Genomic DNA, 24,935 nt, shown 5'->3' on the forward strand with positions numbered 1-24,935 from the left:
CAGAGAGACAAGGCCATCACCGTCTCCGACCTCTGCCAGGCGCTGGCACTGGCACCCACCGCCGTGTCGCCGCCGCGGAGATGCGAGTCCAGGACGCCGCCGCTTTCATGGAGATGGTCAACGTCCAGCAGAAGGGTTGGAGGGTCGTCAATGGGAAGCGGATGAACAAGGTGGTGAGCGCGAGCAACGTTCTCACGATTCTGGAGCTGGCTCTGCTTCCCGCCGCGCGCGCTCGTCTTCCCGGTCGAACAAGCAACGCTCAGGGCACTCACCGCCTTCTCCAAAAAGCTGCACGCGCGGGCTACGGCGGTGGGGGGAACCTTCTACCGAAGGAGAGCACCCTCTACAACAACATGCAGTCGTACCTCGAAGGCGCCTCCACCAATCCTCCCCTCCGGGCTGATACGCTGAGGGCGCTCATCGACCAGATGATTGAGCAGGTGAAGGAGCTCCGCACGGCCACATTCTCCCTGGACGATTAGTAGCTGAAGTCGTCAGTGCGATGCGAGCAACATACTCAAGAGATGGTGCTGCTCTCCTGGTGGTTTTCGTCAAGCTTAGGAAGCAAACAAGGTGGTGATAGCAGTAAGGAAATAGGTTTTTGTTCGTATGTGAATCAAACAAGGGTGGAGATATCAGTAATGCAATAGGTTTTTGTTAGTATGTGAATCAAACAGGAGTGGAGATAGCAGTAAGGCTTGTTAGGTGTGTGATGGAGAGAATGCCCAAATAATCAAGACATTTGATCTAAATTTGAATGGATGATTTGGAGGAGTTGATGATTCACTTTTCTGAGAATGCCCAAGATAAGCAAATTTGTTTTGTTAGTATCTCTGTTTCAATTTTCTGTCTATCGTGTTGATAATTTGGAGGCGGAGGCGATGCGGCGGCTGGGAGGGAGCGGCGCGGCACGGCGGCGGGAGGGAGCGGCGCTCCTGCTCCTGATGTTGTTGGTGATAATACAACAACAATTTTGTATTTATTGATGTTTCGATTTACTGATGTTGTTTCAATTTTCTGTCTGCCGTGTTGATGATTCGGAGGCAGAGGCGATGCGGCGGCTGGGAGGGAGCGGCGCGGCACGGCCACGGGAGGGAGCGGCGCTCCTGCTCCTGATGTTGTTGGTGATAATACAACAACAATTTTACATTTACTGATGTTTCGATTTACTGATATTGTTTCAATTTTCTGTCTACCGTGTTGATGATTCGGAGGCGGAGGCGATGCGGCGGTGAGGAGGGAGCGGCACGACGGCGGGAGGGAGCGGCGCTCCTGCTCCTGATGTTGTTGGTGATAATACAACAACAATTTTGCATTTACTGATGTTTCAATTTACTGATGTTGTTTCAATTTTCTGTCTGTCGTGTTGATGATTCGGAGGCGGAGGCGATGCGGCGCGGGGAGGGAGCGACGCGGCGGCGGGAGGGAGCGGCGCTCCTACTCCTGATGTTGTTGGTGATAATACAACAACAATTTTGCATTTACTGATGTTTCAATTTACTGATGTTGTTTCAATTTTTTGTTTGCCGTGTTGATGATTCGGAGGCGAAGGCGATGCGGCGGTAGGGAGGGAGCATGCGGCGGCAGGAGGGAGCAGCGCTCCCGCTCCTGATGTTTTTGGTGATAATACAACAATAATTTTGCATTTACTGATGTTTCGATTTGCTGATGTTGTTTCAATTTTGTGTCTGTCGTATGGATTATTCGGAGGCGGAGGCGATGCGGCGGTATCTGCACCACTACCAGGGTCTGTACCAACTTCCTCATCCACAACAGTGGCAGCATCTCTCGCATACAAGGTGTTCGGTGGGAGACCTCCGCTACTTCGGGACACTTCGCCCGGGCACGCGTTCATCTCTGCGCCGTGCGCTGCCATGCTTCGGCCTTCCTGTCACGCGTCGTGACTCAAGCCGCCTCCCTTGCATCTGCAGGTGCCATGGCCTCCGCCTCCTGGTTACAAGCCTCCGCCCTCGCTGTAGAACACCACTCCGTCGTCTGGCCACCGAAATCATCCGCTCCAGAACATCGTCCCAGCTGCAGATCAGGAGGCAGCCCTATTGCATGAGGTTCGGCGGCTACGTCGAGCACGACATCACCCAGCACACCTACGGTGAACACCTGAGGCTTCGGCTGGCATGCGAGGGCAACGAGCGCGACAAAATCGACAATGAGCTCATGGACTACTCCAGCGGCCAACCGGTGGTGCTCAACACCAATGTGCGGGTCAACAGTGACAGCAAGAAGGAGCACCCTGCAGCCACGCCTACCATGTTTTTGACGGAAGGCTTCATCCACGTGTTCCACCTCATCGAGCTCACCACCGGCCATGCCTTCGACATGCTCGCCGCCCACCACCGCGCCACCAACGATGATGTGCTGCAGAGCCGCTGCCACAGCCTAGCGCAATGCAAGCACTGGAGCAGCAATGAGATTATATTCAGACGGCAAGCACTGGAGCAGCAAGCACGGCTTAAGGATGCTCTGAAGGAAGCATGGAGTGATGAAGTGCAGTGCATGAGATATGCTGCCGACTCTGCATCAAAGATTCAAGCTTGTGTGGCTAGAACTCCTCAGGGAAACAATGTTGACCAAAGTGTTGGGGCTAACCCCTCCTAGACTGATGAAGCACCTGTGTTTGGAAAGCCTCCTCGGTGGTTTACTTACGTTGAACTAGAACCTGCAACTGGTGGTTTCTCCCAAGCAAATTTCTTAGCTGAAGGTGGATTTGGCTCTGTTCAATTAGGTGTCCTTCCTGATGGCCAGGCAATTGTTGTTAAGCAACACAAGTTTGCTAGCTCCCAGGGTGATGTTGAGTTTTGCTCAGAGGTGGAAGTTCTTAGTTGTGCACAACACAGAGTTGTTGGAGAAACACAAATGAACCTAGCTAGCAGTAGAAGTCACTGCTTATACATTTTCTCATTACAACAGGGATCCACTTTAGATGAGAGGGTAAAAGCTGGGAAGATTATTCTTGTTGGCTTAATTGCTCAAGGTGCTAATCGTAATTTGATCAAGGCAAGGATGTTGTTGCAGGCACTTGCAATCAAGGGAGTGATAACTGGTGTGGCTGTTAGCAATCAATTTTCTGAAGTCCAAGGTAATGTACAAGATGGGAGAAACATGCATGGTGTACTGCTAATGGCTTTTTCAGTATACTTGCCGAACACTTTGGAGTTTCAGAGTACATGTGCACAAAGAAGATGAAGCTATGATTTACTCTACACAAGGTGCAATCGTTGATGAACTGGGAGGATTTTGGAGGCTCATCTTCACAGTACCAGTTTTGCTGGTTTGGAACGAAGGTGATATATTCCTCTCCTTTGGTTTGGCTGGTAACTCAGTACCGATTAAATTGGAGTTTTGGCATACTGGGCATGAGTATAGGCGCAACAAAAACGTTGTGAAATTGTCATTTGATATAGGGGATCGTCTATTGGAGTGCTTTGTTGTTGATCAGTGGGTAGTTGCATCGCCGGAGGTGCGGCTGTTGGGGATGTGGAACCTGCTGCTGGTAGAGAGGGGGTATCCAGGAGAGCAGGTTGTGAAAGTGGCAGATTTTGGGCTAGCTTGTCACCAGGATCACGGTGTTGGTGCTATGGCGGCTGGTGGTGTAGGGCTCAGAATTACTTCCGGGAAGGAAGAAACACCCAGGGATTCGAGGGCTCAAGCAAATGGTGTCATTTTCCAAGTGCAAGTGTTCATCAGCTCATGAGATCGGCTCGAGAGCAAACCGAATTTCAAGGAGGGGGGAATGTCATGACCCAGCTGACAGGTGGGGCCTATACAGCTGACAGGTGGGGGCCTAGCTCACAGAGAGCAGATACAAAAAGGAAGCAAGACCGTGGCTCAAGACATCGATGAAAAATATTGAATATACCTCTCTTCTTTCTCCCTGGCCATCTCTCTTATCCCATTTCCCTTGTTGTTCTCCTTCCCCAGACTCTTTCCACTATTTCCAGTCTAGATTGCTTCTTCCTTCTGAGTTCATCTCAAGTGGTACTATGCAGTGTAATCGAACCAGTGATCAATATAGCTCATGTGCTTGCTGATTCGGTGTGTGTCTCGGTGTTCTGGAGTTGATTTGTGCGTTTGATCATCCGGATTCGTAACAATTAATGTCATGTCCCGGTTGACAGGTGGGACCTATACGACTGACAGGTGGGGGGCCAGCTCACAGGGAACAAATACAAAAGGAAGCAAGACCGTGGCTCAAGACATCGAGCTGACAAGTCGGGCCTATACGACTGACAGGTGGGGGCCCAGCTCACAGGGAGCAGATACAAAAAGGAAGCAAGACCGTGACTCAAGACATCGATGAAGAATATTGAATAGACCTCTCTTCTTCCTCCCTAGCTATCTCTCTGATCCCCTTTCCCTTGTTGTTCTCCTTACCCAGACTCTTTCCTCTATTCCCAGTATAGATTGCTTCTTCCTTCTGAGTTCATCTCAAGTGGTACTGTGTCGTGTAATCGAACCAGTGATCAATATAGCTCATGTGTTTGCTGATTTGGTGTGTGTCTCGGTGTTCTGGAGTTGATTTTTGCGTTTGATCATCCGGATTCGTAACAATTAATGTCATGACCCGACTGACAGGTGGGGCCTATACGGTTGACAGGTGGGGGCCCAGCTCACAGGGAGCAGATACAAAAAGGAAGCAAGACCGTGACTCAAGACATCGAGCTGATAGGTGGGGCCTATACGGCTGACAGGTGGGGGTTCAGCTCACAGGGAGCAGATACAAAAAGGAAGCATATACAAAAAGATGTTTTTTAGCGAAGTTTTTTTTAGTTATTCTGTTACTTCTGCATTGTCTGGCGATGATCTATGAAAATTGCAGAGAAATAGTTGCAAAGCATGTTTACATCTGAAATTCTTTCTTCATATCTGGAAAGTTGTATGCCTGAAGTTCTTTACATTGTCAGACATTGTGCTAGTACATGGTGATGCCATCTCATAACATTAGAGTTTTTATATACTGCCTTAGATCTGCTTCTTGATTTAGTACTAACGTCAATAGCATGAGAGCTTCTAGTATTTCAATGAAAGAAGAAAGGATTCTAAGTTACAATGCCAGAAAACTGCTAGATTTAATACTAATGTTGTAAGCCACAAATTGACTAGTTCTGTTACTGTCTAACTGCTATGCCTCCAGTTGAAAGTTCTTTTTAGTTCAGAACTAGACATAGGTGGAATACAAATTTGTACTTCCATCATTTCATTACTAGCCATCTTTTCACTTTTGGACAGCTTGAACATGGTTATCATCTGATACAATTCAACTTGAAGGTGAACTTGTGTTGACTAAAAGTTATGTCGAGCTATCCACAAGTGCAGAGTAACTAGTCGTGAGTCATGTATACATAAGAACCTGAAGAAAGTTATCATCTGAAATTCTCTTGGTATCTGAAAAGTTGTATATGGACATTCTGACAAGTATGTACTGCAGTTATATGTGCAGATATGCATGTGTACCCGTCGGGAATTACGTAGTTTCCTGACGGGCTCCCGTCAGCGGCGTGCGTCGGGTCTTGTCGGATTGGAGGAGACGGAGATATATACTCCAGAAACGGAGCATATGGCGGCGCCTTGTCGGATTCGAATCGAATCGAAATTCTTCAGTTCAAAACCAAACCAGAAACGGAGATATATACTCCAGATGGATATAGAGGAGAGGAGGGGAAAACCAAACGCCAGTGATTTCTCTGCTAGATAGATAGATCCGAGGGATTTCAAGAGATTGACGTTGTGGTCTGCGCCGGCGGTGGCGAGGAAGTCGAGGCTCAGGAGCACTGGCTGCAGGTCGTCCCAGTTGATCTGCACCGTCCCGCCACGCATCTTCGAGTCCTCGATGGATTCCTCTCAACGAGTTGGTGATGGTGATTGCCAACATGGCGAAACATTGAGATACTCAATCCCATACCTTCCTGAGGTACGGCAGCATAAAATTCTGATGGAGGCTTATTAGATTGCAAGCTTAATTCCACCGTGACTGCTCTAACCACACTAATTCATAAGACTATGCTAGCTGAATACTGTATTTTTTATAAACATAGAGAACATCTTTTAGTGCTGCAATTGGTCACTCCTACACTCCTAGTGAATTAGTAGTAGCTTTGTTTTGTTCTAACTTCTCTGTGCAAAGGCTGGTAATATCACCATCACATCAATATTATCTATACACATTCCATTTTGTTATCTATGAAGGGTACATTACCTCAACTTCTCGGATCAATACGCATTCCATTCTTTTCTCACTTGTCCTGTCATCCAGAGCCTGAGCACATCTACCAATAATGAGGCATATGACTGTTGATGCTGTTTGATAGTTGATACAATTGCGCGCTGTTCCTGATAAAATATGCAATATGATCATAACTGAACTGGCTAGGATCTCTCACTTGTGAATTGTCCACTTTGTGGGTTATGGAGAGATTCGACTGTGATATTACCAGCCTTTGCAGAGCGAACAGATATAGTATCAGCTCCATCAGAGTCTTTCTGGGAGCAGTCATACAGCGCTTGTTCTTAAACATATTGACATTGCATTCGTCTTCTCCCCATAAATACATATCAAAACATATCTTTAAGCATAGAGTATGTCAAATTATTGTCAGCTGCCTCTGTATTGATGCACTTACTAAGAGTGTCTCTAGCTTCCTTAGAAGGTACAGCCTAATAAGATGGTTGCTTTTTATGTTGGCCAATGGCCATACGGCATGGTAGGCATCATTAAATTTCATTTTCCTCTTAAGTCCAACTGCAGCATGTGATCCCTGATACAAGCAATTCGGAGCCATGCCAAGTACGTATGATTAGAACATAAGCTTGAGCAGACCTAATCATGTCAAGCATGCATATTCATTTGAGAAGAATATGAAAAATGGTCAGTCTTGATAACATAAGTATGATGCTTCAGTGCTGCGATGCTGAAATGTCGTGCTGTAACCAAGTTCATGCGAGCATTGATTGCCATATTCAGTATAGAAAAAAACTTATCCTTCTTTCTGCTGGCTTCACTATTCATGCTAGGACATTGATTTTGGCTATTTTCCTACCTAAATCCATGACAAATGACCGGTTCAATTGCATGTTATTTCATGATGTCCTTTTTTTATATGGTCTTTTCAATATGTTATATCTTTCATCGTATCTGGCAAGGTTTACGTCTATCTTACACTGTAACTGTCGAAACTTCTTGATTATGTTTCATGGGCTTTCGTTTGTTTAGGTATTCAGGTGTACTATTTATGCCCTATGCAGAAGTTACCCATTTATTTCTGTTTCTTTGCTATTCTGACCTATTTATAACATGCTATTGCACAATAAAACATCGTCCTGTGCATTTTGGTTGACACAAATGCACAGAAACCTATATCATTGATTACTCTGTGCTCTAATGCAAGTAAGGATAGATATCTTAGTAGTTAATCTGTGCTAGCCATTAGTAACTGTCCTTTTTTTTGTCAGAAAGCCACTAGTAACACTGTTAGGGAAAAACTTCTCTATGCAATGCTCAGTTTACCTACCACTTTTACATTCAATCGCACCATCTACCTATGTAATACAGCGCACCTTGTGCAATCATGCATAGAGCTACCTGTGGTAGACGATACTCCATGTGATTCTACTGTTTTCCTTTCTCTGATTGAAATTCCATGTAGCTTTAATGTTGAAATTTTATGCCATGCTTGTGCATGCAGGACATCTGGTGTCATATACATTCCCTAATGCCAATGTGTGATGCTGCTCGTGCTGCTTGCCTTTCTCGCGCCTTTCTACGTTTCTGGAGATCTCATCCCATCCTCACCTTGGATTGGGAAACCTTGAATGCACATTTAGGAAATTTCAGCGGCAAAATTGACAGCATTCTGAGAAACCACTCAGGCAGTGGCTTGAAGATATTGGAGCTTGATTTAGATGATGATGACAGTACTTTTCCTCATGTCAACAGTTGGCTCCAGGCTGCTGTTACACCAGGGATTGAAGAGCTCACCCTTACGCTACATAAAAAGTACAACTTCCCATGCTCACTTTTATCTGATGGGGTTAGAAACTCAATTAGGTATCTTCAACTTAACTCTTGTACCTTCCGTCCCACGGCTGGACTTGGCCCCTTGAGAACCCTAACAAGTCTGTGTCTGCACTATGTGCGTATTACGGGGGATGAATTAGAGTGCCTTCTTTCCAACTCCCTTGCTTTGCGGCAGTTGTTCCTCTATGATTGCAAGGAGATAATTTTCCTGAAGATACCTTGCGTGCTGCAGCAGCTCAGCTGCCTGACTGTTACTGATTGCTGGAGGCTGCAAGTGATAGAGATTAAAGCTCCAAATCTCTCCAGTATTGACCTTAACAGCGGAGAAAAGATAAAACTCTCACTTGGAGAAGCATTGCAAATGAAGGCCTTGTACATGCAAATTGCGAACGCCGTCTGTTATGCTCGTGCTGAGCTTCCGTCCATTATGCCAAATCTTGAGACTCTTCAATTAGCTTCGGGTGCTGAGGTGAGACTTCAGGTTCTGCAGAGTAGAGATACATGCGTATGACAGTAGTCATACCTTGTGTGTATAATTAATCTGAACATGACATATTTGTTGTGCAGGCGGTTAATACACCAGTGCTGCCTACCAAATTCCTCTACCTCAAGCACCTCACCATTTCTCTTCTATCAGGAATGACCTTTTCCCCATCCTATGATTATCTTTCTCTGGCTTCTTTCTTCGATGCGTCTCCTTCCTTGGAGACTTTGTTCCTGAATGTAAGGCGCTGTTCATCCTATCCCGCAAAGATATCTGGCCACTCTGTTGGATCCATTGATTCAATTTCCTTTTCATCTTCAGGTATCTCGGATACATATGGAGCATGAATCAGTTCTTGGAGGTTCCTCACATTTGAGGCAGCTGCCTGAACACCGCCTTGACTGCCTCAAGAGTGTGGAGATCGTAGGTTTCAGCTCTGCAAAGAGCTTGGTTGAGCTCACATGTTGCATTGTCAAGAACGCAGTCTCACTTGAGTGTCTTATGTTGGACACCCTCCATGGTAGCTTTAGGTGTTCCGAGGAAAGTTATAAAACTTGCAGTTGCAGTCCCATTAGCAAGACTGCGCTGGAGGAAGCCACTAGAGCGATCGTAGCTATAAGAACGTACGTTGAGGATAAAGTTCCGCCTACCGCCAAGATGACTGTTCTGGAGCCTTGCAAACGGTGTCATTCCAGTGGATGATCCTAGTACATCTCTTAAGTTGCAGCCGGTGCTATGCTGATGGAGGGTGGCAGATGTCATAAGTCATCTTAGTCGCGCCATGTATAGTCATTTTAATTTAATCTTGATGAACCATGCTTTGTTTCTTAGATTATCGGATGAGTTATCTTAAATGCGCAATTTACTGTCACTTTAATCTATGTATGGAGATGCCTTTCTCAGTGAGTTACTGGAATTAGCACTTGACTTTTTCTATTGTATTTTTATCTCTTGGGAAAGAAATTTACTGAAGCAAGTTTATCTGTTCCCTCTAAATACCAGTTCCCGACCCTTCGATCTCAGTACGCGCGGTGCTACAGTTGTTATACGCTGAAAATACTATTCATAAGCGCGGTACAATAGCACCAACGATAATGTATCATGCCGCATACTATAACAGCAGGTTAGAGATAAGATTAATTGTTAGATATCAAATTAGAATAGATAGGGATAAGATCTATTAGTTAGTCTTAAAGATAAGATTTGTTGTTTCAGATTGTTAGAACTGACTCCTATATAAAGGAGGGTGCAGCACCCATTGTAATCAAGCAAGAAAAATAGATCTAGTTTTTAATCCTCTTCTCTAGTCTTTCTAATATGTTGTCTCCCGAATCTATGTTCTAATCCCTCCCTAAAAACCGACGTTGTCCGATTAACCTTTCAACGGATGTTTATCCTAACATTTGGTACCAGAGCTGGCAGGTTTCAAATTCAGTGAGGGTTATATTGCTCAAGCCATGGAGGGATCTACATCCGCCCCCACATCTGTTATGCGCTGAAAATACTATTCACATGTATGGTACTGTAGCACCAACGGTACTGTATCATGACGCGCACTATAGCAGCAGGTTAGAGATAAGATTAGTTATTAGTAATCAGATCAGATTAGATAGAGATGAGATCTATTAGTTAGTCTTAGAGATAAAATTTATTTGTTCAGATTGATAGGACTAACTCCTGTATAAAAGAGTGTGCATCAAATATTATAATCGAACAAGAAAAGTAAATCTAAGTTCGCAGTCCTCTTCTCTAGTCTTTTCTAATATATTATCTTTATATTTTAATCTCTTCCCAAACAACCGATACCGATCGCCGAATGTTTACCTAACAACTAGGGATAAACCAAGAAGCCAAGAAGCGGAGAAATCCACCAAAAGCGGCGGGAAATGGCCACCGCGAGGTTGGGGACGGTGCGGACAGACTTCACTTGCGTGGGACAGATCCGGTCCATGTAAGCAAAAGCCGGCCCGATCTGGGCCCAAAAATACCTGAGGGAAAAAGGTAGCCCGGAAAGAGCCTGAGATCATGACAAAACTTGTTTCGGCAGGCATCACAAATATCTGATGCCTCTCTCTCTCCAGTAAACTAAACAACAGGCACAGCACAGATGCAAAACAACCCTTTCATTTGGGCTGAAGATCAATTCATTCAACATCTCTTCAGTGGAGAATACATGTACATCAGCACATGGTACAACAACAGGTGGGACACTCTGAACCAAAATTCCCATGCTTCAACAGCATCAACATGGACAAGTATCGTGTGAGACAGGCGCATATTTTTCCCCGCTCATGCGCTAGCCAACATTTCTGTCTTCTTGTCGAGGCTAGAATCCAGTAGCTTGTCAATCTCGGCAAACACATCTTCCACTGTGGCGTCTCCTTTCACCTGAGTCGCCGAGGCCATCCACACAGAAAAGTTGAAGGTTAGCGCACAATGATGCAGGTTTAGCAGCTGCAGAGATAGGTAACTGAATACAGCATGATACTTAAACATTACACATAGCATCATAAGCAGAAAATATACGACTCTCACGTTACGTGTTGCCCTACATGATTAGAATTATCAAGCTATTACCTATGACTGCATGTAAATTTGGTATTGCCTAGATACTAGTGAATACCATACTAACACCAGCCTATCAAAGAACATACAAAGATAATATGTAGACAAGTTAAGAGAAGGCATAAGAGTAATGAAGAGCAACAGATAAATTAACAACAGAAAATGTTACAGCATCCAAGTATAACAACAGAAAAGCTTTCTGCAATCGATCAGGATGTCAGACTAATCTGTCATAGAATAACTCGTGAAATATGGACAACATCAAGCAGGATAGCATATCAGCCTTGAGGCAACCAATAGAACAGAGAGCTTTCAATTTAAAGAGATGAAGTGCATACTTTGACTATAACATCCTCATATATTGATAGCAAGGACTCAACATTTTGATAATGAGTCTGCAGCCTCAGCTTAACCTGTAAATAGCAAAAGGCACGTGAGTGAGAAGTAGATAATAATAACACCGTTTTCACAATCTATATAAATAGCTAAGCAGTTGATGAGAAATATATGATGGAAAAAAGAGTAAGCCAACTCAATAGTCACTCTACATAAAGTTCCAGCATCATAATATGCAGTTGAAGAACTAGCATCCTATATCAGCAACACTACCAACTGAATTCACAATTCCCACCACAAGAATCACAGCACACCGATAGCTAGAAGTAGCCCTTGAAAAACATTGCAAGGCCTTGTCCGCTACAAATTTACAATAACAATATCAATATCATCGATGACACTTGTTTCTATCTCTCAGAAGAAAATGCAGTGTTTCAGTGGATTTGAACATAGATTGACAGATCTGGCCCATAGGTACATCATAAAGTATGTTTATCTTGTTTGAGATATTAAAAGACCAAAGAAAGACGTGTTACAGTAACATTGTAAAACCTTGATAAGAACTTCCATCCTATCTAATAATAAATCTATGTTTGCCATTTCTCTTTACTAATAACCTGTAGAAACATGTACCTTTTCTTCTGTATCATCAAATCTTTGTGTAAGCCTTGCAGCAATTTCTTCATTCTCTGGTGGAGAATACTTAAGATGATATATTCTCCCCGTTACAGGATCAAGCCGTCTCCCAACCACCCTTTCAACAAGAATTTCGTCTGGAACCTATATTGCCAAAGAATGAGCCAAAACTACAGATTCTCCATTTCTGTAATTTAACCACTAGATTGCAGTCCATTTCACTGTGATAGGGGAAACATGACAGATACAGTGTGAATGCAAATATTCATCCTTTCAAGAAGGGTGAATCTCTAAATTTGATCGTGTAACTTACAACTGAAAAAAAAAATGCTACATTAACCTCTGACAAAATAATGTTATATCAGCCGTAGTTGGCAGATTTGTTCTGTTCAACCTTTCTAGTAGCCTAAGGATAGTTAACATCAGCGTTTCAATGCCTGGAATGAGTGTTCAAAGAAATCTAATTGATACTGCTAGCAATTTAGCATAAAGGTGACAAATAATCTAAAGCCACATATGATTTTGGTTACGTGTCAACAGTTTGATCTAGCTGGGTACTTACATCTAATAGAATGAAGATATCAGGCCGGATTCCAAGAGTTTCCAGTGCCATGGCCTGCGAATAGCTTCTTGGGTACCCATCCAATAGCCAACCGTTCTCCTGAGCATCTGGTTGCAGAAGGCGTTCCTTGACCATCTGGCAGAAACCCAAAATATGTTTTCAGGAGCATTACCAATAATTTCGAATCACATCAATGGAATCCAAAAAAATGGCACCTACATTAACAACGATATCATCGGGAACCAGCTGCCCCTTCTCCATGAATTCCTTGGCCCGCTTCCCATTCTCAGTCCCAGCAGCGATCTCCGCCCTTAGCAAATCTCCAGCAGAGATGTGCACCACACCATACTGCAATTTAACAGTGTATGTGTCAATTACTTGATACAATTAAGAAAAACAGTCTATATTTCTCGCAGAAATGTCTACTGAACTGTTAAGCTCTACCTCAATGCCCTCATTACACAACATAAACATGGCACATGAGTATGATACCACGCATTATGACGAATGCTGAAATAGCTCAATTCCCAAATCACTTACTTTGGCCTTGATGAGCTCACATTGCGTGCCCTTACCGGATGCCGGTGCCCCTGCTATCATGACCTTTAGAGGATCAGCCATCGCTGCCACCACACCCTGAAATCAAGAACCTACTAGTAAGAATATTTCGGTAAATTCGTATAACTGTGCAAGTCCCAAGCATTAGGAAAATGGAATGGCTAGGGTTATCGAGATCTACGCTCTGATAGAGGATGCATTGATATATAGACTAAAACTACTAAAGTAAACTAAACTATTATAAACAGTTGCCAATAAGGTAGTAAAACTAAACCAACACAAATTGATATTCTAATTTTTTAAAACAGAAAGAACTAGGAAAGCTACCCAAGATGAAGAAAGACTTGAACTTTCTAGCTGTTGTGGCCAAATCACTAGTAAGACAAGAAAAAATAGCATCCCCCGGTACCAAAAAATCCAAACTGACCGAACCACACAGAGCAAAGGGCGGACCTTGGCCGCACGAGGCAAGGAGCGCGGTTTTCTGTAGGCCGGCGAGCGGCCGCCGGTGGAGCGGAGCCGGAGGGAGCGGGAGCTGGCGGGCGAGCAGGGAAAAAGGAGGCAGCCGCGGGCGGTTGGCCTCTCGGCCTTCACTGGCGGCGGGGAGAGGTAGGAGGCGGTGGCGGCGGCCATGGAGGAAGCCATGGGCGGCGCCGGCGGAGCGAAGCAGCAAAGGCAGAAGAGACACTGGACAGAAAATAAGGGACTCTTTATAAGTTTTTTCTGTTTGTTTTAAATTTTATTTATTTTGTGATATAGGATTTGATCCACATTTTTTGAGGCCTCGTGTTTTCTTCTCTCCTGTACCGCTACTTGCTTTTCTGGTGAGCTTTTAGTTTTCGTTTTCTCGCTTACGTTGCTCGTTGTTTCATGGGATCCCTTGTTTCATTGATCTGGTTAGGCAATATGCAAGACAAAAAAATTCTAGGCATTGTTCATAAGCTGCATTGATAGTGATTTGTAAAAGGCATGTTTCATAGGAGTAAGCTTTGTCTATTTTGTTAGAAGAATATGTTTATTTAAAAAAAAAGGTTTTTACAAAAAAATGTATTTTCTTCTTCAATTGAATCATGGCCTGAGACAGATCAGGCTGGGCTGCTTGCGATTTCACTCCATCCAATTTCCTACTCCTCGTGGTCAGCGTTTGCAGAAGACTGCAATGTGCAATCTGCATTAGTCTGGCAGGAAAGGGAATAAAAAACTGAATCTCTCAAGATTTCCAACAGTCCATGCGCATGCCAACACAAAAAGGTCCATTTGAAAATTTCTCATTTCATCGTGCCTGAACTGAACATCTCTCAAGCTTGGAATTGGATTGGTCACTTGGCTTTGGTTTCCCTCGTCAAACAGCACATGTTTCTTACCCCAAGAAAAAGAAGAGCACATGTTTCTTTGCTTCCTGTCCAGCTTATCCTGACTGACCGAAGAAAGATGCAGCCAAATCATCTGCATCTTGAGAGTTTGCGATAACTAATTCACAGTTTCTACGTTATCAATCACAGAAATCATGGTAACATGCAAGCATTGGGTTTCTGTCATCTGACTAGTGCCAGGGTTCAGAGCATGGAGTTACAACCAGCAAACTTTACCTATTGTTTTCTTTCTTTCATGGAGAGCGCATCTGTGTTCTGGAGCAACAACAGATAGTAGTAGCACAATTATTTGTTTGCGAGAAGTAGCCCAACTACAGTTACTACTATTGAGCTATCTGATGATCTGAACTGCATTGTTTTCAGGTTATGACTGTTTCAGCCATCCTGAACCATGTCTGATTAAAGCTTCAGGAAGCATCAACTATAGTAGGCTGCAAGTCAACCCTTGCTGTATGATCTCTTTCTGTCTCTATTCGTGTTGAGTAATGAGTTCATTGAGTTGAGTGGCAATAGATGTCTGTCTACAAGGCTGCCTCCTCTAGGTATTGCAGGTCGTTGTACATGCTGGGAGGTGCATGCATTACACAGGAGCAGTTGAAACTTGCAAAGCTATTGACTTTTAGGAAAAGAGGAAAAGGGAACTGGAAAGGTTGGGAAATCTTGTTAGATTTCGGGGGGATCCATCCATCCATAGCCCACAGGAGCCACCTTTAGCAAACACGTAATCCCCTCTCTTTTTTCAGGTTTTCTTTTGCTCAAATGGTCAGTCCATGATCCAGTTGTTGTCACTTTAGCACTATTTCTTCTCCAATTATAAAGAGTTAGCTAGCAAAATGGATCTTATCAGGGTCAAATCTCCACATGAAGATTATCGCAAAAAAGGGCTTTTCGCAAAAAAAGAGGGTAAAAATTAGCACGGCATGTATCAGTACTTTATTTGATTTAAATTGGTTGCACAGTTGTACCTGCATGAGACTATTACCTAGACAAATTATTCTTGAAATTGGGGATCAAGTAAAACCTCAAATTAATCTCAATCTGAAGCTAATAGTTGTTACATGGACAAACTAATTCTTCAGAAAAAAATAAAGGAAACAAACATGGTTGACATTCCAAAAGCCTTATCTACCACTCAACCAGTGTAGAAATCGTGCAGCAACAATGCTGTAGCACCACTGAAAAGAGCAAAACCAAGCAATCCTTTTCGTCGATTTCGGCAGACACAATCAGTGAAACAGCAAGTTGCACAACTAGTGGTTGTCACTCAACCTGAACAAGACCAGGTTTCAGAGTTGGATTGCACCGTTCATGTCATGTGTTAGGGGGGAAGAAAGAAAGAAGCTTGCATTGCATGGCTCACATGAATCAAACAGTCTTTCAGGTGAGAAATGGTGCTCAAATTGGAAGCTTACTGACTCAACAATCATCTGATTTAGTGATTGGTATATTTTTGTCACTCCATGTAGGTGTAGGTTCCATATTGCATGGGCAGTGGCGAACCTGACCAAATCCACCGAAAAACATCTGACGAACTGAATTTTTTATTCGAGTAAATTCTGACGAACTGAACTGTGGTTGGAGTTTCAGACAACGACCCGGTGCCATCACCATTTCACCTTTTCCCTGCTCCCACAACCGAGTTCATTTGAGTATGAACTTTTACAGGGCGGTTTGAAAGTTTCATCTCTGACTCTGTGAAGTACTATGGATTTTTCGGTGGTGAATTGGATCGTGGGAAAACGATCGTAGCCTGAAATAACGTCCAGGCACCGTGAAAATTTGTCTTTTTTACTTCTTCCTCTATGCAATTTTTCGACGCCTGAATATTTTTGCGGGTCTTCTCCACTATATTAACCATCTCTAGAATTTTTTCTATAATATTTGGTGGAGATTTGGATCGCCGGGAAGCGATCTGCAGCGCAATGGAACCAGGGGTGGTCGGTATTTCAGATAACGACCACCCCAAGGACATTTATCTTTTTTGCTGCCCCATGTCCCGAATTTATTCGAGTTTGAAATTTTTTTAGGACAATTCTATATCGTACTCACTGCCTCTTCCAAAATTTTCCAGAATTTTATGTGGCGATTTGGATCCTAGGGAAGCGATTGTCTCTGTTTCAGGGGGTGATCGGTGTTTCAAATAACGACCACCCCTAAGAGCATTTCTCTTTATCGTTCCTCCATCTACTGAACCCATTTGAGCCCGAAATTTTTCAGGGAGATTCGATACTGTAATGCTCGTCTCTACTAATTTTCATACAATTTTTTGTGGAGATTTGGATCGCAGAAGAGTGATTTTGCCGTGGTCAACTGTGCTGCTGCTGCAGCGACGTCTATGCATGAATCTGAAAGGCCCGAGCATGCAGATAACTTCATAATCTTCTTCGCGTCTCCCTTCTTTACGCGTTTATTTATCTCATTGTTCGTCTAAATCGACAAGAATAACTGCAGAAATTCTGGAATGCCGCTGAACGATTCTTGGTGTTCCTGAACTCGGCCATGCGGCACAAGGCAGACATAAACTACACTGCAAATCAAGTGAATCCTCCAGATAAAGACAGAAACAAACATGGTTGACATCCCACTCAACCGTTTCATGCAATTTGTGCAGCTAGCTACAATGTCATCGCACTGGTGAAAAAGAGCAAAACCACACAATCCTTTTCGTCGATTTCGACAGACACGATGATAGTATACTCGTGGCAAATTGCGCTAGTGGTAGTCAGTAGTCACTCGAGCTGAGCAGAGTTCAGAAAGACCAGGGTTTTTTTTTTTTTTTTTTTGAGTGGAGAACAAATTCCATTAGACCCTAGGCTCAGCTAAATCACTGGCCATATGATTAGTTACAAAATCCAGAAAATAATCCAGCCATAGATGAGGATCATCCTCTCCCAGGCTAGCACCATAATTTGCTAAAGCATCTGCTACCGAATTACAATTACGAGTGCAGTAAAATACCCCGACTTCGGTGAAGTGTATCGATATCATAATTCACGCTTCCATCGCCAAAACCCCACAGAGAGGAAAGATCAAAAGTAGTTCCCTTCAGAGCAGCAACGAGATTCAATGCATCAGACTCAAGAATAATTCTGGTCATACCCCATATGCTCTCCTGACGAAGAGCTACCAGCGCTGCTTCCGGCTCCGCCTGCAGGGCATTGCCAACTCTTTTGATTTTCCCTGCACTTGCCGCTCGGATCTTGCCCATCTCATCACGTACTACAAAGCCCCATCCTCTTGATTTATTTTCCTTATTAAAGGAGCCATCAATGTTTACGTTCAATACCTGACATGGTGGTGCTTTTCATCTTGCTTTTGGCTTCTTGGTTGGGCTCAAACTTTTCTTTTTTAGCTGGTCAAAATCTGACAAAAGATAGGCAATACGATGGCTGATTGCATCATTATTCCTACTACTATCTTCTGAGTTTATTTTGTTTCTTGCCGACCACCAGACCCACAACAGAGTGCAAGTTTTCATCTGCAATGCTGGCTCCAAAATCCATATGGTTCTAAACATTTCTTTCACTGACTAGCAATCTATCAGCTTCAGTCAAACTTCCTCCATATTTTCTCTTCTCCATGCTTCTTTTACCCATTTGCATTTTAAAAATAGATGACCCCATCTTCATCCAATCTGCAACATACTAGACATCTTGTGGCAGCATTGACGCCTCGACATCAAAGTGCCATGCAGGCATGTCCTTGAATTGTACATTTACTACTGGGATTGACAATATACATTTTGCATCACTTGGGCAAAAAAATGAGTTTACCAACTCCGAGTCCCATTCAGCCGTAATTGGATCAATCAATTTAGAAACCTGTTGAAGGATGCATTGACCCCTATGTGTAGCTGGCATACTGGTTACCCCAAGAGGGAGCTACTTGTTATTCCATATATCTATTGATTCTTTATTCCTGACCCGCTATATTATTCCTTGCTTAACCAAATGTGCACCTTTAAGAATACTACGACATGTATATGAAATACATAGCCTAGATGTTGCCCTGAGAAAATTTCCTTATGGGAAATACCGAGCTTTTAGGACCCTAGCACAAAGTGAATGGGGATCAAGTAACAAACGCCATGCCTACCTCGACAGCATGGCCCTATTGAAAATGTACATATCTCCGAATCCCAATCCACCATTCTTCTTCGATCGTGTCTTTTTCCAGCTGACCCAGTGTATCTTCCTCTTACTGGCTCCACCAGAAAGACCAGGTTTCAGAGTTCGATTGGACCGATTGTGTGTTAGGGGGAAAGAAAGAAGCTTGCATGTCTTACAAGAACCGAATAGTCTTTCAGTTTCAGGCGAGAAATGGAGAGGAAAAAAAGAACAGAAAAGAAAAATGGATGCCTGGCGATTGACAGACAATGCGAGTTCTGATTGGTATGTTTCCCAATTCCTGTCAGTGACAGCAGTGTCTGACAATAAGGTGCAGGCAAAGAGTCTGCATGTACACCAGCTGCTTGATCGTCTTCCTGCCAAGATTCTTTCCTTTTCTTGTGTGTTAGTTACTGTGAGAACGTTGTGGCAATGATTTGGAATCGACCGCAAAGGTGAATTCTTATCGTCTTTCTGACAAATGACGGAGAAGTGATAGAACCTGAATTGCGTGCAACTGATTGTTTCTTCTGCGTAGCATATGGTCCAGAGATACGCACTGCCTTTCCGGTTTCGATCATTCTTCAGCTCATCTATCACGCTGCTTTCAATTTGCTGTTCTCATGAACGAACTATACACTTCATCCAAATATATATAGAAGAGGTAGCTATACTTCACGAAACTATTTATGAGATGTATAGAAAAAAGTTTATTATGGGTGATTCTTAAACTAGATTTTAAGAAAGCATATGATAAAGTTAAATGGTTTTTTCTGTAACAAACTTTACGAATGAAAGGGTTCTCTCCTGTTTGGTGCTCATGGATTAAACAATTTGTAAGAGAGAGAGTATTGCAATCAAGGTCAATAATGATATAGGAAAATATTTTCAGATAAAGTAAGGTACGAGGTAGGATGACCCTCTATCACATATTCTCTTTAATACTGTGGTAGATATGATGGTTGTTTTGATTGGTAGAGCCAAAGAGACGGGTCAAATATATGGAGTGGTGCCTCATCTATTGACGATGGACTATCCATACTACAATATGCAGATGACATAATACTTTTTTTTATGGAATATAATATTGATCAAGCTAAGAATATGAAACTGCTATTTTGTGCATTTGAGCAACTCTCTGTCTTGAAAATCAATTTCCATAAAAACGAATTATGCTGTTTATGGGGAGGCTAAAGAGTTTGAGAAGCAATATTCACAAGTTTTCAGGTGCGAGATGGGGAACTACCCCTTTAGATATCTTGGCATCCATATGCATCACAGGAAGATAAGCAATAAAGATTCACGAATAATAGAGGATAGATTTCAGAAAAAATTGAGTGGCTGGGAAGGCAAACTTTTGACTGTTAGGGGATGTTTAGTTTTGATTAATTCAATTTTAAGTAGCGTTGTGATGTACATGTTGTCCTTTTTTGAGATTCCTCGTGGGATTATTAAGAAATTGGATTATTATAGATCAAGATTCTTTTAGCAAAGTAATAAACATAAGAAAAAAATATCGTCCGGTGAAATAGAGAATCTTAATAGACCTAAAGACCAGGGTGACTTAGGCATAAAAAATCTTGATGTTCAGAACAAGTGATTGCTCAGTAAATGGCTTTTCAAACTTATAAATGAAGATGGGACGTGACAACAATTGCTAAGGAAAAAAACTTAAAGAATAAAACAATAGTCGAGGTGAGATGGAAACTTGGGGATTCCCACTTTTGGTCAGGCCTAATGAAGGTCAAAGATCAATTTTTAAGATTGAAAGCTTTTCATCTAAATAACAGTACAAAAATTAGATTTTGGAAAGATATTTAGCTTAGAAGATCAACTTTTCGAGAACTTTATCCACATCTATACAGGATAGCTAGAAAGAAAAATGTAACTGTTGCAGACATCTTAAAGTCAGAACTCTTTAATGTATCCTTTCGTAGAGCTCTAATATAACACAATTTGTATGACTGGAATGTTTTGGTTGCAAAGTTGGCTTTTGTGCGACTTAATGACCAAGAGGATGGGTTCAAATGGTCCTTGTAGGCTATAGGAATATTTACGGTACAGTCTATGTATAGTAATATGATGAATTATGGTTTCAATAGAGTATACCTTTTTTAAGTTAAAAATCCCCTTAAAGTTAAGGTTTGATTTAATTAGAGAGGTCACTCTCACGAAAGATAATCTACTTAAGCAAAACTGATATGATAGTGTCTAATGTTGTTTTTTAATAGCAATGAGACTATCCAACATTTATTTTTTTATTACCACTTTGCCAAGTTTATTTGGAGAGCGGTGCAAATTGCTTTCAGTATTTTACCTCCAAAAAGTGTTTCACGCGTTTTTTTATGATCAGTTATGCAATATGGACCCAGAGTTGAAATCTCAAATTTTGGTTGAGGCAAGTGCTTTATGTTGGGTCATTTGGCTAACTAGGAATAAAATTGTTTTTGACAAATCAAAATCAAACACTTACATACAGGTAATCTTCAAGAGAACATATTAGATTGGACATTGGTCCCTACTACAAAAGGCGGAGGCAAGACATCGAATGAAGTGGGTGTGCCGTATCATGAAGACCATGATAATAGAGATTTTCGTCAAATATGGATGGATGTTTTAGGAGGCTCGGTCTTTGAAATTGGCTTTTCATCATATTTATGTTCGAATTTATAATAGTTTTTGTCATTTGTTGGTCTTTTATTTGCAGCCCATGGCTAAATTGATGTGATAATGGATGGTTGTGTGTATGTCTTGTACAGAGATCGGAATAATAAAATATTCTCTTATTTAAAAAATGTATGTATGTATAAGCATGGCCACGAAAACCTGAGCAAATCCAACGGAAAACATCGGACCAACTGCGGTTGGGATTTGAAACAAGGACCAGGCACCGCGAACATTTTCCTTTTTTACTTGTACCTCCGAAGAATTCGTTTGCGCCTGAAATGTTGTGGTGCCCCGGCACTGTAACCCATGTCTTTGCAATTTTTCTAGGATTTTTGGTGGAGATTTGGTGTACCGACGAACATTTTTTTTTGTTTCCTCCATCTGCCGAAATTATTTTAGTTTGAAATTTTGCAGGATGATTCGATACTGTAACACCCATCTTCACCAATTTTTGTAGAATTTTCGGTGGAGAATTGCATCCCAGGAGAGGGATTTTGCTGTGGTCGGCTGTGCTGCGCAGCGGCAGCGGGAAGGAAGGGAAAATAACGTCGTCTATGCTGAAAGTTCACAGGTCAATCTGAAATTCAGGAATGCTGCCGCGAAGCGTGAACTTATAGAACATGCAATTCGCTGAATGATTCTTGGTGTTCTTGAACTGGGCCATCTGGAACATCAGTGAGAAAAGAGCTTATGCAGGGATCTAAACATGTGTGAGGAATCTATCTCTTTTCAATTAGCACCTGAAACTTTGCATGTTTTCTCCAATAATCAGTTGCCTGCACATTACAACTAAAATACAAATATTGAATGCCCTAACATCAAATATAAACTAAAGGTATAGGGATGTGGATGCGTCATAGGAGCGCTGCCGAATGAATATACCGGGAGCTATGCCGTAGTTTGATTTGAGATGAGATCCGAAAAATAAGAAAGAGATTATCCGCTAATTTTTCCTCCTGATTTCTCCATTTATTTGCATTAGTAAAACGGATCTCATATCCGTAGTCGATAACGAGGTGGGGTGGCTGAAGGATGAGGGTAGATGGTAAAGGTGGGTGCATTATTTAAATTTTAGAGTTTTTATTAGATGAGAGAAAAGTAGGAAAAGATCTAATATGTGAACTAACTTATATTTTATATAGTAGAGATATAAAAAATCAAATCAGGAGCCGGAGCAATTTGAGGAGCCTGACTCATCATGTATCATTGTGAGCCCGAATTTTGTTAGCATAAGTCAACAAAAGCTTCTTATTAAGTCTACTTTTGTTGCATCACCTTGTTAGCGCATATTTCTCACGCGCATGCAGCGGCTACAGGCGCATGCAGGAGACGCCATCTCCGGAGGCTAGTTTAGATTGTTTCTGTGTTTAGTTAGCCTATGCACGGCATGTATCTTTCGTTTCTATCTCAGTCTCCGTGTACTCTCTATTTAATTACCGCCTCAAGACTAATACAAGTAGTTGCGTTGAGTAAACCTGTTTTCATGGTATCAGGCGGGGATCGATCCCCTCGCTTCCGCTAATCACCGCCGGCCTCTCGCCACGGCGCCCCTCCGTCGATCGCATACACAAGCGACGACGCGTTCCCAACCCTGCCGCCGGCACCCCCGCCGGTCGTGCTTCCTCCTTCCTCTTGTGTTGGCCTCACGCCACACGAGCCGCCGCTGTTGCTTCTCTTGCCGGCGTGCACTATCCACTCGATGACAAATCCACAGGCTGATGCCGCCGTGGAGGAGGCCCGTCTCGCTGCGCTTCGTCAAGCGGCCGCCAACGCCACAGCAGAGGCCAAGGCCGCTGTTGCCAGGGCGGAGGAAGCCGCACGTCGCCTCGTCAAGTACGAAAACCTAGAGCAATCCCAGCTACATGCCCAGGCCGTCGCGGTGTCTAACATCAAGACGATGATCCCCTTCGTACTCAACCAGACTTCCTCGCACTACAATCGGTGGCGCACCTTCTTCCTCAACACGGTGAACAAGTACGCCCTCGACTGCCTCGTGCTCTCCGACGACGACTTCTCTGCGGACCCCCATTGGCATCGCATGGATTGCACCATCAAATCGTGGCTGTTCAGCACCGTCGCCCCTGAGCTCATCGAGGCGGTGTCCACCTCGTCCCCGACGTCGCGTTCCATATGGGTCGGTCTCGAGGACCAATTCATCGGCAACAAGGAAACTCGTGCTATCATCCTTGATGCTGAATTCCGGACACTCGTCCAAGGCGATCTTTCCGTCACCAACTATTGCCACAAGATGAAGAGCATGGCGGACGCTTTGGGGGACTTGGGTGAGATGGTCCTTGACCGCACCCTTGTCCTTAATCTTCTCCGGGGCCTCAACGAGAAATTCTCCTACATGACGGCGTTAATCAAGCGCACCCGGCCGTTCCCGACCTTCTCCGACGTCCGTGCGGATCTTCTCATCGAGGAGGTCACCTTGGCCAGCAAAGGCCACCACTCCGACGACGCTGGTGGCTACCATGCCCGCTCGTCCCCCGACGCTGCGCGCCCCGGGCCCTTCCTATCCCCCCACCGCGCCGAGGCCCGGCGACCCTGGCGTCCCTGGCGGCTCCAACAACGGGAACGGGGGCTGCGGCTCCAACCGCAACCGCCGGCACTGGCGCTCCAATGGGAACGGGGCACCTGCTTACTACTCCTTAAGCACTAAGTAAGAAATCTATCTGTACCAAAAGGGTTATTCCAGTGGCTATTCTGTCATGATTTTCGGATGGACAAGATACTCTTGAGTAACCAATCAATCATGATACACTCGCTTTCGTATGCGATTAGGGAGACCAATCATGTTGGAATGTAACTTACATAGGGCTAGCTATGTTTGCATTTTGCGCTGATGCATAGATTAGTAGATCTCTGCACCCTTGGTATGAGAGATTAAGAGACGTTCTGCTACTAAAGCAGATGCATGCAACTGGTAACTGATTGGTACAAAAGATGAGTGTCTTCTTGTGCTGCATGTAAAGAATAGATGCTAAACATTATGTTAACATGGCATGTGAGGAGCTGTCGTTGTATGAAGGGGATCAAGAACAATGTTGTATTTCTTTTTCTAGCTTATGTAAAAGATAGTACGATTCGATTGATTCTTTGGAGTCCCTTTTTTTCTAGTGTGGAGGCATATGTAGGGAATCATATGCCTTGCATCTATATTTATGTAAAGCAAATTGAGTAAGCATAGGTAGTCCAGCACGTCTGGTATAATAGATACGGATAGATCTTTGGTTAGAAAATCAAGATGTATTTGTTATGCATAAGGGAGCAAATGACTCGTTTAGCTACCTTAGCATGGTCTCATGCGTGTACAAAGGTAAAACTTCATTTGGTTTAGTGAAGATTGTTGGTCTTGTACAAATTAAGAACCATGCAAAATTTCTTTACCTAAAGTTTAGTTCTTACAACAAGCACTAACATTTCGAAGGCTGGAAAAGTTGCGGGTTTTTTTGGGTCTTTGTAAATCTGTAGGAATTGCCTGGTTGACTGATATGCTGATACCGACTCTACACTAAAGGCTCTAAATAGCTATGATACATTAGGAACTGGTGAATAGTCCATTTGTAATCAGGTAACCACGTATGTGCAGTAGCATCACATCTACGCATGTCAA

General features: G+C 43.2%; 2 protein-coding genes across 2 annotated transcripts; one reads left to right on the plus strand and one right to left on the minus strand.

The window, feature by feature from the left end:
- Nucleotides 1-5,480: 5,480 nt before the first annotated feature.
- On the plus strand, nucleotides 5,481-9,351 carry LOC133899246 (uncharacterized). The gene is made up of 4 exons (XM_062340225.1): nucleotides 5,481-5,929; nucleotides 7,701-8,501; nucleotides 8,600-8,755; nucleotides 8,838-9,351. Exons 1-4 carry the CDS (start codon nucleotides 5,849-5,851, stop codon nucleotides 9,216-9,218), a joined length of 1,419 nt encoding a protein of 472 aa, XP_062196209.1. The 5' UTR covers nucleotides 5,481-5,848; the 3' UTR covers nucleotides 9,219-9,351.
- A 1,273-nt stretch (nucleotides 9,352-10,624) lies between these two features.
- LOC133899588 (adenylate kinase, chloroplastic-like) lies at nucleotides 10,625-13,892 on the minus strand. Its single transcript, XM_062340587.1, has 7 exons — nucleotides 13,627-13,892; nucleotides 13,156-13,251; nucleotides 12,835-12,963; nucleotides 12,616-12,750; nucleotides 12,051-12,197; nucleotides 11,420-11,494; nucleotides 10,625-10,904 (listed from the first exon to the last, which is right to left on the minus strand). The coding sequence occupies exons 1-7, from the start codon at nucleotides 13,816-13,818 to the stop codon at nucleotides 10,806-10,808; spliced, it is 873 nt and encodes a 290-aa protein (XP_062196571.1). The 5' UTR covers nucleotides 13,819-13,892; the 3' UTR covers nucleotides 10,625-10,805.
- Nucleotides 13,893-24,935: the final 11,043 nt, after the last annotated feature.

Source organism: Phragmites australis, chromosome 18, assembly GCF_958298935.1.
Source record: "Phragmites australis chromosome 18, lpPhrAust1.1, whole genome shotgun sequence".
Lineage (NCBI taxonomy): Eukaryota > Viridiplantae > Streptophyta > Magnoliopsida > Poales > Poaceae > Phragmites > Phragmites australis.